Source organism: Cydia amplana, chromosome 9, assembly GCF_948474715.1.
Source record: "Cydia amplana chromosome 9, ilCydAmpl1.1, whole genome shotgun sequence".
Classification (NCBI taxonomy): domain Eukaryota; kingdom Metazoa; phylum Arthropoda; class Insecta; order Lepidoptera; family Tortricidae; genus Cydia; species Cydia amplana.
The window spans coordinates 4,151,616-4,167,663 of record NC_086077.1 but is presented as its reverse complement, the minus strand read 5'-3'; the positions used below and the strand labels follow the sequence as shown (position 1 = coordinate 4,167,663).

The window sequence follows — 16,048 nt, the reverse complement described above, 5'->3', positions numbered from 1 at the left end:
AATAGGAATAGGTATATGATCAGAGATCAGCAAGAGGGCGTATATTCTTATGGTGACAGTTCAATATAAGATGTAGTATGAAACAAAATGTTGAAATTCCGCAACATGGCGCGTGATCATATTTTCCTGGTCAGGCTTTACTCACATAAGAAAACGGCATACACTGAACTTTTTGTTGACTTCCAACGAATTTAATCCATCAAGTGCCACAAGTAAACAAATTTGGCAAGTTATCGCGGTGTTTCGCTCCGATGGAGTTGGTCGCGGTCGCTGCCAACTTCACGTTCTTGCCTGCACATGCTGGAAATACGTAATAATAGGGCAACCCCAAAACAGGCAGTACTTGCGTTGCCAAGTTTTAAATTACGGTGATATGCAGTTGTTTTGCAAAATATCGTTGTAACAGTACAGGTTATTAATTTTCTTAAAGTTAAAATATTCCTCGCATGAAAACATTTTAATATCAAATGAGTCTGGTTTACAGTAGACCATTCCTGATTAGATTGTAAAGGATTCATAATCATTTTAAAAAACCAGGCCAGAAGGGTCGCTGAAGATAGGCGTGGCGCGAGCCTGTGAAGGCCCTTCGCTCCTCTGGGACAGGACAACAACAACATTCCTGTCTAGATATTAATATTGTTCCTTATTAATTCCAGATGCACGCTACGCTTCCCTTCCACGAACATCCGCCTGGAGTTCCAGTCGCTGGTGGAAGAGAGCGGCGGCGGGGCGGGGGGCAGCTCCGGCCCGCCGCTGCCGCCGCTGCGCATCACCATCCCCGTCGACAACGACGGCCGCAGCCCTGCGCCTTCGCCCACTGGTGAGTGACACTCGCTAGTACAGAGCGGCAGGCAGTTCAGCCCCACCGCCACTAAAGTTAAACCTTCTCTTTACGCGCTGGCCATGACATTGCGCGACTGGCTTAGGCTAAGGTCACTTAAGGCGATTTTAACCGCACACATACGCGGATTATGACACGGAATAACAGTGACGTCACGCAGCACCGCGCTCCTCCATAGTAGGGCTACGCCACCAAACGGCCGCCCGCGTAGCATGCCCGCCGACGTATCGACTGCAGATGTCCCCGTACAGCAGAACTGATCATCTATATTGTTAAGGAATGTCAGATCTTCTCTTGTCAGCCAGGTTTCCTGTAGGGCCACTAAGTCTGAGGAGCGGCATAATTCGCGGACATCAGCGACAGACCGTTTTACACTCTTACAATTATAGGTACATAAGATAAGCGGGTTTATTTCCATTATACTTCGTTTGATAAGGCGCCGTTTCCAGAGTTGTCCCTGGTCACTAGTTCTTGTTTATAATGCGTAAAACGTCGAAATAAAACTCCTTTAGGCCATGGCTGATCATTTAAAAATAAATCGAGTTTCGACTCTTGCACAAAGAACTTGTACGCATCATAGTTGTTCTGCTTTTTTGAGTTAATTTTGCGCAAAAGTACGGTTTCATTTGTTTCCCTGAAAATGTGCGACTCGATGTCCTTGGGATCCGTTTCCTTGTGTACAAAAGTTATAAAGACAGGAACTTTCATTTCCGCAGCTCTAAACTTTCCGAAACCCGTATTATTGACACCTATTTTTCCTAAATAACGATATTTATTTTTCTTCTTACGGCTTTGCACTTGTTCCCAGTCATTATCATTACTTTTCACACTATTCATTATGCCATTCTCATTTGTAGTGGGAGACGTTATCACCGATGGAATCAGCTGTTTAGGCGAGGTACTTGTGTTGACAATGGCGACCGGCGAGCTCGAGCGCTCCACCAAACCGGTTTCTCCTTGCATCAAATCATCTGTTCGGTCGAAATTACTGCAGTTTTTGTCAATATGAGTGCAATTATTATTACTTTTATTCTTATCTGGAGATCGAGTTACATGCTTGCTCGCAGAGCTGGTGCTATCATTTAAAAGGATCTTGTTTTTATTGTGCGGTGACGTAGTTAGGGACTCCTGACTGTTGGTGATATTTAGCCTTGGTTTTTGGCATTTTAACGTATCTACGTAGGAAAGACCAAACGGCCCGCTGTTCAAATTAAAACACCCTACCCCTCCACCGCGCTTCATATTAACATTGGCGCTGGCACTTATGAGGGTTGCCGAAGACTGCTTCATATTGTCGAGTTCAATTTTTAAATCATCTATGTCCCTTTGGGTTGCATAGGTAGAATTAATCGTCTGCACTTGATTTTTGAGAATAGTTAATTCTTTTAAAATCGCCGATACATCCAGATGATCCCATAGTATAGGGGGTAGTTTGTCCAGCTGTCGCGCAACGAACAAAGGAGTCAGTTCGGGATCAACTCCTTTCAGCAATCCAATAATATCGGCAAGGTCTCGATTCTCCTTGCCTTGTTGTTTGCGGTTTATTTTTCGCTTGTCACTGGGCACTGAGTCAAATAACAAAGATTTCGATGTCTTAATTTCGTCGCCGTTAAACGATGATACACATATGCGTATTAAGCTTTCATCATCAATCACTGATAATTTATTTTGGATAAAGCACAGCATTTCATCAACAACTATATCACAAGTTTTACATTTTATTCGAGACGACATTATTCGAGCGTAATTAAACTACCCGTCACTAGATACGATGCTACGCGATGGGATGCGCGCGCGCGACTGTTATACTGGTGTTCAGTGTTTATATGCCTACGGATGCAGTGTGTAATCTACCTGAGTTTACGGATTGCCTCGGTTCGGTAAGCGCTATAATAGACAGTTGTAATGCTGAAGCGGTGTTTATATTAGGGGATTTCAATGCACACCCTTATGAACCATTTTATTATGAATTAGACAATTTTTGTTTGGAACATAATTGGAACTGTGTTGACATAATGCGGCTGGGTGTGGGGTCCGATACATTTACATTCTTGAGCGAAGCGCATGGGACCACCAGATGGTTAGACCATTGTGTAGTAACTAACTCGGCACTAGACTCTGTTAGCAGTGTGTATGTGAACCATGACATATTAGGATCAGACCATTTCCCACTCCTGGTAAAATGTAACCTAAGTGTGATTAGACCTAAGGTCCATAGATTACGCGTTACAAATAATAATGTTGTGTGGGGTGAGCGTAATCCTTATGAAATAGATTGTTATTCTGTAGAGTGTGAAAACAGGTTAAAACACATTCACATACCGAATGTATGCTGTGATAATAAATTGTGTAATAATGTATATCATAGGAATATAATTGATAATTTATTTGAGCAGGTGGTATCGGCTTTGAGGGCAGCAGCAGTGGCAGGTCGTGAGGGTGGGCGAAAGGGTCGTGTAAAAAAACCTGTTCACGTGATGGGATGGAACAAGCATGTTGGCTTAGCACATAGGGAGGCTCGGGACAAGTTCAAGATTTGGCTGTGGTATGGAAAGCCCACTTCTGGTCGTATATACGATGAGATGTGCGGCTCAAGGCGCGTATTCAAGTCAAAATTAAAATGGTGTCAAAATAATAGTGACCAAATTAAAATGGACCGTCTTGCTGAACTGCACTCCAAACGTGACTTTCGAGGTTTCTGGAAGAATACCGCCAGGTTGAATGGTAAACCCGGCCTCCCTGTGAGCATTGACGGTATAAGTGATCACAAGTCTATAGCCAACATGTTTAAGTCTAACTTTGCCATGAAATCACCCCTCACGGGACTTGTTAGGGATAGTCGGGTGCCCAGTGCTGAGCTCGTCAATGAAGACCAGATAGTACAGTTCACTCCTGAAGACCTTGCTAAAGCTATTAAGACAATGTCTAGAGGTAAGTCTCCAGGTCACGACGGGCTCAGCATTGAGCATTTGCAGTATGCGGGCTCACATCTGCCTAGACTTTTGGCCATGCTGTTTAATCTGTGCATTAAACACTCATACCTACCAACGGAGCTAATGAGAACGGTAGTAGTGCCGATTATTAAGGACAAGACGGGTGATATTGGAGATAAATCCAACTACCGGCCTATCTCATTGGCTACCGTTATCGCCAAAGTGTTTGACGGCATGCTTAATAAACACCTAGATATTCATGCTACGCTACATGGCAACCAGTTCGGGTTTAGACCCAAACTCTCAACAGAAAGCGCCATTGTATGTTTGAAGCATGCCGTCAAATACTATACCGACAGGAATACGCCCGTTTACGCCTGCTTTCTCGACTTGTCGAAGGCATTTGATCTGGTTTCCTATCATAAGCTATGGGAAAAGCTCGACAGGATTAAGTTACCTCCAGAGCTTATCCGGATATTTCAGTTTTGGTATGGGAACCAGATCAATCATGTCAGATGGGGGGACAGTATTTCGGAGGGGTACAGGTTGGAGTGTGGCGTGAGACAAGGGGGGCTGAGCTCGCCCACACTCTTCAACCTGTACGTTAACGATCTGATTGAGGTGCTCAGCAGCCGCCATGTCGGTTGTCACATTGACGGGGTATGCTTCAACAATATTAGCTACGCAGACGACATGGCGTTGCTGAGTGCATCTGTTGGAGGTCTCCGCGAACTCATTAGTCTCTGCGAGCAGTTTGCCAGTAGTCACGGCCTTAAATATAACGCTAAGAAGAGCGAGCTAATGATTTTCAGAGCGGGGACTAAATGTCCGTCCGAGGTACCTCCTGTACGTCTCAGCGGGGTCCCCTTGAAGCGTGTTCACCGGTTCAAATATCTAGGCCATGTGTTAACGGACGACCTTAAGGATGACGAAGATATTGAACGGGAGCGGAGAGCGTTGTCAGTCCGAGCCAATATGATAGCCCGCAGGTTTGCTCGTTGTTCTTTTAACGTCAAAACTACACTGTTTCGTGCATACTGTACCACTTTTTACACGAGCAGCCTGTGGGTTAAATACACACAGAAGGCATACAACGCTCTCCGTGTTCAATATAATAACGCGTTAAGGGCGCTGCTGCATTTACCGAGGTTTTGCAGTGCCTCGGGAATGTTCGCGGAGGCGCGTGTGGATTGCTTTTACGCCACCATGCGCAAGAGAGCAACCTCAGCAGCGCGGCGTGTGCGCGCCAGCGGCAGCGCCCTGCTGGCAGTCGTCGCCGACAGGCTTGACGGACCATTTATGGGACACTGGTTGTCATTGCATGCACCAGTGTCCCATAACTGGACCAAATGATGTACCTACCTAGTTAAGTTAGATTATATAATTTATTTGTTGACATTTTCATTTTCATTTTTATTTTCATTATTTTGTATTGTTCTGTTAGTATATGTATGGTTTGTTATTGTGTCGTTTAATTACTTGTGTTATGTATTGTGTGATTTGTCTCTGTGTTGTATGGGTGAAAAGCCTGAAATAAATGATATTTTATTTTATTTATTTATTTTTTAAGGCGTCAACCATAGATTGGAGCGAGGCACAGCGATCGGACATTTCGTTCCGACCTATGGTTTTCGCCTTAGCCGAAGCCAGTCGCGTAATGTCGTGGCCAGGCTGATTTAGAAAGCGCGCGAACTCTTATAGGTATACGGTTTTAGTTACATTGCGGAACATCAATTCAGCCGAAGATCAAATGACGCAATGTAATGAAATTCGCATTCGAGTTCTCGCACCGTCTTAATGAGTCCTAATTCATAGTTGTGTGCTGTTAATTTGGTGTTACCATCACCAACTAGCTTATTCATAATTCTTATGTTTCTCACTGATTTAAACTTTCACGATTTTTACACATTATTAAATTGTACAACGGGACTTAATCGCGTATCTAAGTTTTAACATTTACCTCCGACGTTTCGAGGAGGAGGTTCTTATGTTTCTGTTATCTTCTTCAGGCACAATAAGCGCAGCGAACAGTTGTCCGACATCCCCCCGCGGCGCCGGCTCCTCGGGGCGGCGGCACGCGGACCTGGGCCTAGTGGCGCAGCACTACGCCGAGCTCGCGCAACGACCCACCTCCAACGGCACTGGTGTAAGTGTGAACACAACACACAGCTAATAGTTTCAGTGGTACTAGCTTATCACACATCCTGGGTCGAATGGCTTACACAAAACACCATTAGCCCGTAAGTATACCCACTCATCGCCCCTTGTGACTTGGGCAATTTTAACGCAGAAAGCAGATGTCGATTATCGCGTAATACATTCGGTTGCCAAATTCTCTACGTATTTAGTCATAAGGCGATCTTCATATTTGCGCCGTACTTCGTAAATCATAACCTAGCGATGTTTCCCTTTGAAATATTGTAATTTATTAATGAAAACATGTGATTCCAGGCCTCCGCTGCCTCGGACTCGGGCTACAGCAGCCGCGACGTGCGCGAGCGCGACCGCGACCACCGGGACGACGCCAAGCCGCCCTACAGCTACGCGCAGCTCATCGTCCAGGCCGTCGCCTCGGCGCCCGACAAGCAGCTCACGCTCAGCGGGATCTACAGCTACATTACGAAGCATTACCCTTATTATCGCACGGCCGATAAAGGCTGGCAGAATTCTATACGTCACAACTTATCACTTAACAGGTCCGTATCGTACGTGTACGTAGTAGCTATGGATTTTAACTATGTACCTGAACTACATTTTAGCGCCCTTCTAGATGCATTTTCAAAGAGTTCAGGGTCTGCGCAATCTAATTAACTGAATTGACACTGGATTTTATGACAACAACCAGCAACCAGAGAAACTATTAAGCTTAGTTGGGACTGTTCCGGTTTCCTCACGATGTTTTCCTTCACCAAAAAGCAGCTGGTAAATGTCATATCATATATTATTTCGTACATACATCACTTTCAATTAGTTTTGAGAGATTCAATGGTACAGCACTCTGTATCGTCAGGTCACACAGCGCTCTTTTAGACTGCTCGTGTTCAGGGAGACTATAAACCGCGGCGTTTTCCATCTAGTGTTGTGAGTAGAGATGGAAATCTACTGTGACTTGCTAATAACTTGTATAACTGGACTAATCCTAGCTGGATGCTTTGCACGCAGTGCCTTCTTTTGCATTTAATACCTGTTTTGGGTAGTCTTCTGTTCTGTTCTTCTAGAACAGCTGTCACGACTAAAACTTCGAGTAATCACATTTGATATTCCCTTCCAGGTACTTTATAAAGGTACCGCGCAGCCAGGAGGAGCCGGGCAAGGGCAGCTTCTGGCGCATCGACCCGCAGAGCGAGGGCAAGCTCATCGAGCTCGCCTTCCGGCCTCGCCGGCCGCGCGGCGTGCAGTTCCGCGCGCCCTTCGGCCTCTCCTCCAGGTACGACCCTATCTCCAACGGATAAGGTCTACGAATGGACAGTTAACTGTGTCATTATACTGTCGCTTAAAATGGGCGCTTTAATACTTCACCGGCAGCATAGAGAAATATAATAAGACAAGAGTACTCCATACATCAGTTAGACTATTAATTTCAGTGTCTACATCTAGCATCGAGTAGCGGAACAAACATCTCAACAGCATAAGACTTTTCGGTCGGTGCTACATCTATTGTCAAGTAGCAGTAATGATAGTTCCGCTACTCGATGCTAGATGCTAATAGTCTTTTTGGTACTAAAACTGACGTATGGAGTGAGCAATCTATGTATTTTTTTCTCTATGCCGGCAGCGGCCCGTCTTACCATCACGATACAGCAGGGGACCTAGTATGTTTTTAATTTACTGTGGCTGGTAACTTCGACGATTACGCTGATTTAAAAGTGACTAAAAGCGCTCAATCTCTGGCTAGTTTACTTACAATTAAAAAGGAGAAGTGACTTGACAAACATAAATGTGAATTGTGAGTGCGTCGTTAGGTATTTTCAGGAACTGCGACCGAAATACGATAGTGCAGCATCAATTTCTTAAGCCCCGTCTCCATATCGCGCGGCAATCCATCGAACATTGGCTCGCGCGGCAGCCGCGCGCATAGGATACCGGGCGCATCGAGTTGGCTCGCGCGGCAGCCGCGCGCATAGGATACCGGGCGCATCGAGTTGGCTCGCGCGGCAGCCGCGCGCATAGGATACCGGGCGCATCGAGTTGGCTCGCGCGGCAGCCGCGCGCATAGGATACCGGGCGCATCGAGTTGGCTCGCGCGGCAGCCGCGCGCATAGGATACCGGGCGCATCGAGTTGGCTCGCGCGGCAGCCGCGCGCAATGGATACCGGGATGTTAGGCGGGGCTTTAGCTTAATTTTACGGAAAATATTAAAGTTTTTATTATTTCCATAGAAGTTGGTGTACAAATCGGATATCGTCACAATACTGACATCCGTCCAGTGGGGGTAAGAAGTTGGGGAAACATTGTCTAGTGGGTACTATTTTACAAAAGATTTCTAGATCATTGTATTCGACATTATATTTTCAGATTAGATTATTCTTAAAACTATGCTGTATATTTAGTTATTATTTTGTCAACATCTAATTTAGAACTCGTAAAGTCATCATGTATTTAGCAATGTGCAGGAAACTGGAACAACATATTTATAAATTTAGCATTCAGTAGTTTAGTTATTTAGAACGAACATAATATTGATAAATTAGATTTTTAGAATAGAGAGAGTACAAAAGAAAACACGAATTACGTACCAAAACAACACTTTGTTTTTGTTTGTCGAAAAATTATTTGACAGAAAGACCGTGCAAAGTTAGTCATGTAGTTTATTTATTCGGATCCATAAACCGGAATAGAATAGGAGTTACTCTGAAATAGGTATGTAGATTACGAGAGTTAAAAATATTGAAAAAGTAACCACTGGACCTGCATGTTCCAAATTTACAGGAGGCTTAGCGCAGGAGCCTCGCGACATATATATGTACGCGTATAGACTACCAGTTTCTCTTTAATTAATACAGTTAGAAAAAGACGCGTAGTCTTACTCGCATGCGATATACTATCGCAGCGCTCCCGTGTTAAGCCCACAGGTTATATAAGAAGCCGTTTTACACTCACGTGATCAATAGCGAAGGACGTTTCGATCAGTATTGCTTTAGGTGTGAAAATTGTAACTTATAGCTTTACAAAACCACTGTGTACGACTGGCTCACTGTGTCCGTGTTGCAGGAGCGCGCCCACGTCGCCGTCGCAGGTGGGCGTGTCGGGGCTGGTGACGCCCGAGGAGCTCTCCCGGGAGCCCACCCCCGACCTCTTCACCGGCGAGGATCACGACCAGGTACACACTTCATCACTTCACTCACATCAACACTTCATCAGTATGGTACTTAACTCTTTGAACGCCACGCCTATCGTGCGCAGCGCGTCATTGTGAATATTGTTGGAATGTACCATCACGCTCCGTGATTGTTACGCCATTTAAGGTTCTAGCTAAATTTGACATTTTATAGCGTAAGTATGGAACAACCAATTTACCTTGGACCCTAAATGGCGCAACAATCCCGGTGTGGTGACTGTACGAAGGTTGATATTGGGTTGTATCCGCGCGTGTCATTTGACTTTCTGTGGTTGTCAGAGGGTTATACATTTAGCAGGATCACTATATTTTATCTGTATAATATTACAGACCTCAAGTGTGGTTTGCGGTGATGAACAAAGGACAATTGATCTAGAATGTAATATTGTGTGTTTGTTTGTTTGCAGAGCGGGTCGCAGCGGCTGAACAACTCCGGGTCTCAGGCGGCGCAGTACCTGTTCTCGGGCCGCAGCGGCGTCAGCCAGAGCGCGCCCGGCTCGCCAGGTAACAACATAACATATAACGTTTCATTTTTAACACCACACTAAGTATCAAAATAATATGAGTGCCGTATCGCTTCGGGGCGGTCTATCGTCCTACACTACCAAAACGTAATATCTAGAATATCAGTGACATTAAATTTGAACCTTAATACTATGACGATACCGGTTGTTTTTCAATATGAATGTTGTACTGGCACGTGCTAACGCTCGAGCAAGCGGCTTTGCGATAATAGAGACAATGGCCTTTGTTTGAAAGATTAAGGTTCGAAGCGAAAAGTTCACCTCAGAAGAGCCATACTATACCACTATCTAACATTCATTGACTGACCTAGCCTCCTAAGGCCCAAGGTCCTACCTGTAGTACCTATACAGTTCGATGTAATTTAAACCAAGTTCAATTGGAACAGAGTCGCTTTTGCTTTGTTTCGTTCAATTTTCAAATATGTAACGCAAAATCAACTCTATACTACAATTTAGGTTCAATTTTCAGTGGCTATGATGGCTCCGTACGTTATGCGATAATTCTAGATGTCAAAAATTGACGTTTGACAATTCAACGTCAGACCACAAAATATATGGCGCAGGACAGCGCCATATTATTCAATTGTCAAACTAGGGGGCACGTTTTTTAAGGCTTTACCTTTCTACTACAATAAATAACTATGGTCGTATGTATAGAATATAGATCTATTCTCTCTTTATCTATAATCGAAAGAAACTGCAAAATCTTTGAAAAATTACGTATGTCTTGTCTTGAGATGGAAAGGATCGGAATTTGGCGGCGCTTCTCGGAACGTTTGAACTATGCGCGCCTCTAATTAACAACTTATTTTCGGACTTATAACCTTCAGCAGAAGCTTGCATTTGTGACGGGGAAACCTAGATAAAACTTATTCCATTAATGTGTAGTGTAGTTGTGTACCCTCGGCAGGGAGACATTGTGATAATGGATGATATCGTAATGATGCATTGTTGTCGCAGGTCACGGCATCTCGTACAGCGCGGGCGGCAGCGGGCTGGTGGTGGCCGGGCATCAGATCACCGTCGTCACCAACGGCGCCGGCGGCGAGCGGGAAGGTAACATACTCCCTCTCCTTTAGTGTAAGTGTAAGGCCTGAGTGGACGCTGTAAGCGGACCGTTCGGCGGGGCGTGCAGCGTGGCGTCAGGCTCACGAGTGATGTGAGCAGCGTGCACTAAGGCCGCTCTTATACGCTTGCATTTGTTTAACATGCACGCCGCACGCCTCGCCCCGCTGCACGCACAACTCGAGCGTCCACTCAGGCCTTACACTTATACTTTGTTTTCGTCAGTATGAACACTAGACCGCTTAGCTTATGTTCTCGCACGGGTCTCTATACTTAAAGTCGCGCACGACAACGCAAGTCGTGCTAAGCGGTTCAGGCCTGTCCAACAAGGGCAAACTCTACTTTTGATAATCTAATTCAGGGGTCGGCAACCTTTTAGCGGCCAAGGGCCGCACAGTAGTTAAGGAAGATGTCGCGGGCCACACTTTGTTAATATTTATGACTTTATCAGACATTGTCGTTTGTCAATATTACATACAAAATAGCCAAGGAGGCTCACAGGCCGCAAGTGAGAGGTTCGCGGGCCGCATGCTGCCGACCGCTGATCTAATTAGACAAAATAAACGAGGCTATACTGGACCATCAATTTCAAACGCCACTGTACACGTTTGTATTAGCTTGATTTTAATTAACAAAAGCTATGTTATTTTTTAAATAAATGCCTTAGATTAGAATTATCATTTTATTCCCTTAAGCCACCTATTTAACTATCGGCAAGATTAAAACTACTCTTGACCCCACAATGTAGAAAAAACGGCCCAGAAAATTAAGTGCTTTCAAAAAATCAAACCTTATATCGGAACTAGAATTTTTTTTACTAATAATATAGTTGTGGCTTTACGTGATTATAAAAATAAATGTACTGATTTATTTATAGTTTTACATATAGTATACATAGTATATGCGGCGTGTGTTTGGTGTTACAGAGAAGTACGTGGTGGGCACGAGCACGGGCGGGCTGGTCTCCATCCAGGAGGAGGACGCGCTGCAGCACGAGCCCTACCTGCAGTCAGTACACACTACACACTACACACTACACACTACATACCGAACTATGTTCACTCGACGTTGCCGAGGGGCATTCCACAATAACATCTACTCTGGCAGGGATATGACGCGTGTGGCAGCTGCCTTAATAACCTGCAAAAATCTATATCTCACACCAGCGGTCGGCTACCTTTTAGCAACCAAGGGCCAGTAGTAGTTAACGAAGTTGACGCGGGCCGCACTTTGTTAATATTTATGACTTTATCAGACATTGTCGTTTGTCAATATTACATACAAAATAGCCAGGGAGGCTCGCGGGCCGCAAGTGACAGGTTCACGGGCCGCGGGTTGCCGACCGCTGTCTTATACCATTGATTTTCAATGTCAAATATCGGTTTCTTATCTATAGTGTTAAAACAATATCGTCATATACTGGACACTGTTATGGAATGCCCCACGATTGTAAAACTATGTTTTATAAAGGAATAAATGAAATTAAATTGCTTTTGTGGCGACTCAATCACTCCATCAATCGGTCACCCGCGGTCAATTAATTTCATAGTGTCTAGCAGTGCATAATGTTAGAATAAAGATATGTTCGAGACTTGTTCCGAATAAATTAAAATATTGGGATTAAGAATGGAACAATTTTTTTTTGTAATTTTAGTGTTTCATTTCCAAGCTGAACTTTCGTGGGCGTCAGGATGGCGGGTGGATCTCCAGGAATTTCAACGAAATATTTATAAACATATTGTTCGCAAATGGAACGCTATGCACATGGACAATACAGGTGCTGTTGGGCAAATTTATTTAGGTATTTAAGAAATAGATTTAGTTTAATTTAATTTATTGTAAGATCTTGTTATCCGAAAAAAATATACATATATATTGTACTTGCAGTGTAGGTACCTCAGTGTACCTTTAAGTTTAATAGAAATCAATGTACCTCTCCTAAACGAGCTATTTAAAAAATGGTCCACCCGCGATTCTTAGGTCAGAATATGTTAGGCTCTGAATGTTTGAACGTCGGATGAGACAGTAGGCAGCTTGCCTTACCTAAAGGCCCCTGTACACAATGGCCCATCGCCGGCCAGTCCAAGGGACGCAGCCATGCGGTAGAATCAGATAACAATATCACTTGCTCCCTCTAACGCAATGTTTTTCAGTCTTTTTCATGACGCGACCCCCTTTGTATGAACAAAATATTTCGCTTATGTATTGCCTTACAGCTGGTAGAGGCTTCGCGACCCCCCAGGGGGTCGCGACCCACAGTTTGAAAAACACTGCTCTAACGCATAAATGCGTCCCCCAGAATGGTCCACGCTGTCCCATTGTGTACAGGGGCCTTAAGAGGTTGTGTGTTGCAGGGGCAGATACTCGGGCGACATGGAGGCGCTGGCGGGCGAGCTGGTGATCGAGGCGGCGCCACTGGAGCCGCCGCACAAGCGCCACCGCCACCGCGACGTGAGTACTTGTTTTCTTCTTTTAGAGCTCGGTGCGGAAACCGTTTGTGTAGTGCGTCGATCGGATCGTGATATATGCCATCGCCCACACTCTTAACTCGTCGTCGACTGATGTCCAATTAGGAGTAGAGATGCAACGGATAGTCGTTTGGCCGGATACCGGATATCCGGGATCCAGCCGCCGGATATTCGGCCGGCGGAACTATACCTATATTTTGAGTTTTGCAGGTGCGCGTCGTACAGGTTTCGACCAGTTTCGTAGTGAACGTTCGCGCGGACACATTTCTAGGATCGTAACGAGTTTTATCATGTCATTACGTAGTAAGTTCGTTTGTAGTTACAAGTGCGCGCGCGTATTTTTGTGTAAACAAATAAGTGTATTGTGTGACATTGGTTACGTATTCATTTCTATCTACTGTGTCGTTAGCACTATGACCGTGACTGTTTTTTAGATTCCATTTTTTACCCCAAAATGTGTTAATTTTACTATCCGGTATCCGGCCGGATAGTAGGTCACTATCCGGTATCCGGCCGGATACTAAAAGAACGTCCGGATAGGCCGGATAGTAACCGGATATCCGGTGCATCTCTAATTAGAAGTATTGCTGTTTGTACAAGCAGAGATACACAACCCGTGAAACAATAGGCCGCATTGCATCGCGCCAATTATTTCATCATGCAAATAAACAAAATAGATAAGATATATGATTAATTATAATATTTAAAACCTTCGCGTTTTGAACGCGAAATTTATTCAATTACCTTTATATACCGACGTTTCGACACAGGTTTCACTGGTCATGGTCGCGGCCAACTGAAGTTTCAGCAAAATGTCAAAACAGAGATTTGTGCAACTACCCGACGAAAAGTGTATGAAAAAGTTTGGGGTAGACATCACATTTTCAAACCACCCACTACACATAATGTTAATTATTGTCAATAGGCGCGTCGCGTTAGACCCGTCTATAAATGTGAGTTAATATGATTAATTGCTAATGATTACAGGTGTCTGAGGCGGAGGAGCGGCGCGCGTATTGACGCGCGGCGCGGTGAGGCGCCTGCCGACCCCCGCCTGAGGATTGTACTCCACACCGCACGCCGCAGCCATCATACGCCACCACCGCAGCCATCATACATCATACACCGAGCTCAGCGCGGTCGGCCGACGCGAGCATCGCAACCGCGCGGCATACGCTCCCTAGACGAGCCTTACGGTTGTGAAAACGTTTCTTAAGAACCTCGCCTTTGTTACTAGTAGAGTTTTTCGCGTCAAATTTCATGCGTTTAAATGTCGAGGTGCGGTTTCCAGAGGCAAACTAGAGAAGTATTTCGATATATGGATGGCGATTCTCGCTGTACAATCCTCAGAAGTACGCCCCGCAGTACCGACCGCTCGGGACCGTATTGGGCCGTGGTTCGACCCGGTACGGAGCCAATAATAAGGTGATAGGGTAATTTAAATCTGGAATGTCGATATGCATAGCCGACGAGGGAACGCTGTGGACAGTGTTGAGAGTGATTTTAGTTTACGCGTAATTAATGCAGTTGTATGATCTACGGATGTCTTTTTCGTTTGTTTTTTTTTAATAGTTCTGGACTCGAGTGCGTAGTTTGACAGTTGTAAACGTCAGTTTGACTTTTTTTAATTATACGCTTGCAGTGACTATGTGTTGACAGCTTCAAAAATATGCAGCCGGCGGGAGGCCGTATATTTTATTCTCATATTTCTGAAGCTGGCTTAAACATTTTAAAATTAAAGTACTAAGTGCAATGATTTATTATAATTTATTGATAAGTTTAGTTAGAGATAAATGTGTAACCGATCATTGTTGCTTATTTGATTAGGAACTACTTAAATTAATAGAAACTCATTTGTAGACGGAATAACATTTTTATTTAATCGATCGAATATTTTAAGTGCTAATTTAATTTTTTATGTCCTAAAAGTGTGGTTGAATGGAAACTTAGGGTTTAGTTACTTAGTGTGTATCTGAGCCTTCGTCGCATGTTAGGGATCGACAGAGCCGATCAATGAAATTAACGAAGTGGTAACTTCAAAGGAGATCATTAATAAACTTGTTTAAATTAATCAATGAATTTGGCACGCGAGTACAACATTTTTACGAAAAGCGTTTTCGAGTTTTTTCCCTTTCTAGATAAATTTACAAATGCGTAATTTAAATATTGCCCAGTTGAAGTTTGTAAGAATGAATTCTTGTAAAGAATTTAATTATTACAATAATGTAATAACCTAAGTCATGAATTTGGAATCGCCTTAAATACGGCCATTGTATTTTTATCCTATCAACCCTTTCGATGTAAGGATTAGGAATAAAATTAAAGCAATAGAAATATTTTTGATGTCTCAAATTATAATAACCAACGAAGCAATTTAGTAATAAAATGGCTGATTCATTTGCATATAGCAAATCTGTAAATCAACATATTTATCTTCGGTCATTCGTGTATGGCCCCTGAATCTTAGACAAGAGTACCGTAAATCTGAAGCGTTGGCTTTCACTACTGAGAGTGTGATTTAAGACATTGTGTGCTGATCTAACGAATAGATATCATACAATACAGTTTGCTTTGATTAAACTAGTCGGTGGCATCTTAAGTTGAGTACTGTCAGACAATTATAATATATTCATTAGTTCTATGTTCGTAAATATCATAAAACAATCGTTAAATTTTAAATTATATATTTTTATTTCGCTACACAAAACAATTAAAAAACCTACAACATAGTCTTAATAGAAGTAGCAAGATTTTTGCCGTTAATTTGATCGCGAACAGGCAAAATAATTTTATAGATAGGTGAATAACGAAAAAGAAAATTCTAGCAATTGCAGCTATGCCCTAAGCCCCGTGTGCCACCACAAAGGTTGGGCGTACTT

At 43.8% G+C, this 16,048-nt stretch overlaps 1 protein-coding gene across 2 annotated transcripts in view; it reads left to right on the top strand.

The window, feature by feature from the left end:
- Positions 1-14,254, top strand: part of LOC134650973 (forkhead box protein K1) — a 79,282-nt gene extending 65,028 nt beyond the window's left edge. The window contains exons 2-11 of one of the 2 annotated variants that reach the window (XM_063505939.1): positions 657-820; positions 5,784-5,920; positions 6,226-6,470; positions 7,046-7,201; positions 8,986-9,094; positions 9,520-9,616; positions 10,597-10,692; positions 11,628-11,709; positions 13,062-13,152; positions 14,157-14,254. In XM_063505939.1, coding sequence (XP_063362009.1) covers positions 657-820; positions 5,784-5,920; positions 6,226-6,470; positions 7,046-7,201; positions 8,986-9,094; positions 9,520-9,616; positions 10,597-10,692; positions 11,628-11,709; positions 13,062-13,152; positions 14,157-14,189 — 1,210 coding nt within the window. In that variant the 3' untranslated portion in view covers positions 14,190-14,254. Of the gene's footprint in view, positions 1-656; positions 821-5,783; positions 5,921-6,225; positions 6,471-7,045; positions 7,202-8,985; positions 9,095-9,519; positions 9,617-10,596; positions 10,693-11,627; positions 11,710-13,055; positions 13,153-14,156 lie in introns of both variants that reach the window. The other variant, XM_063505938.1, reaches the window with a different exon arrangement.
- Positions 14,255-16,048: the final 1,794 nt, after the last annotated feature.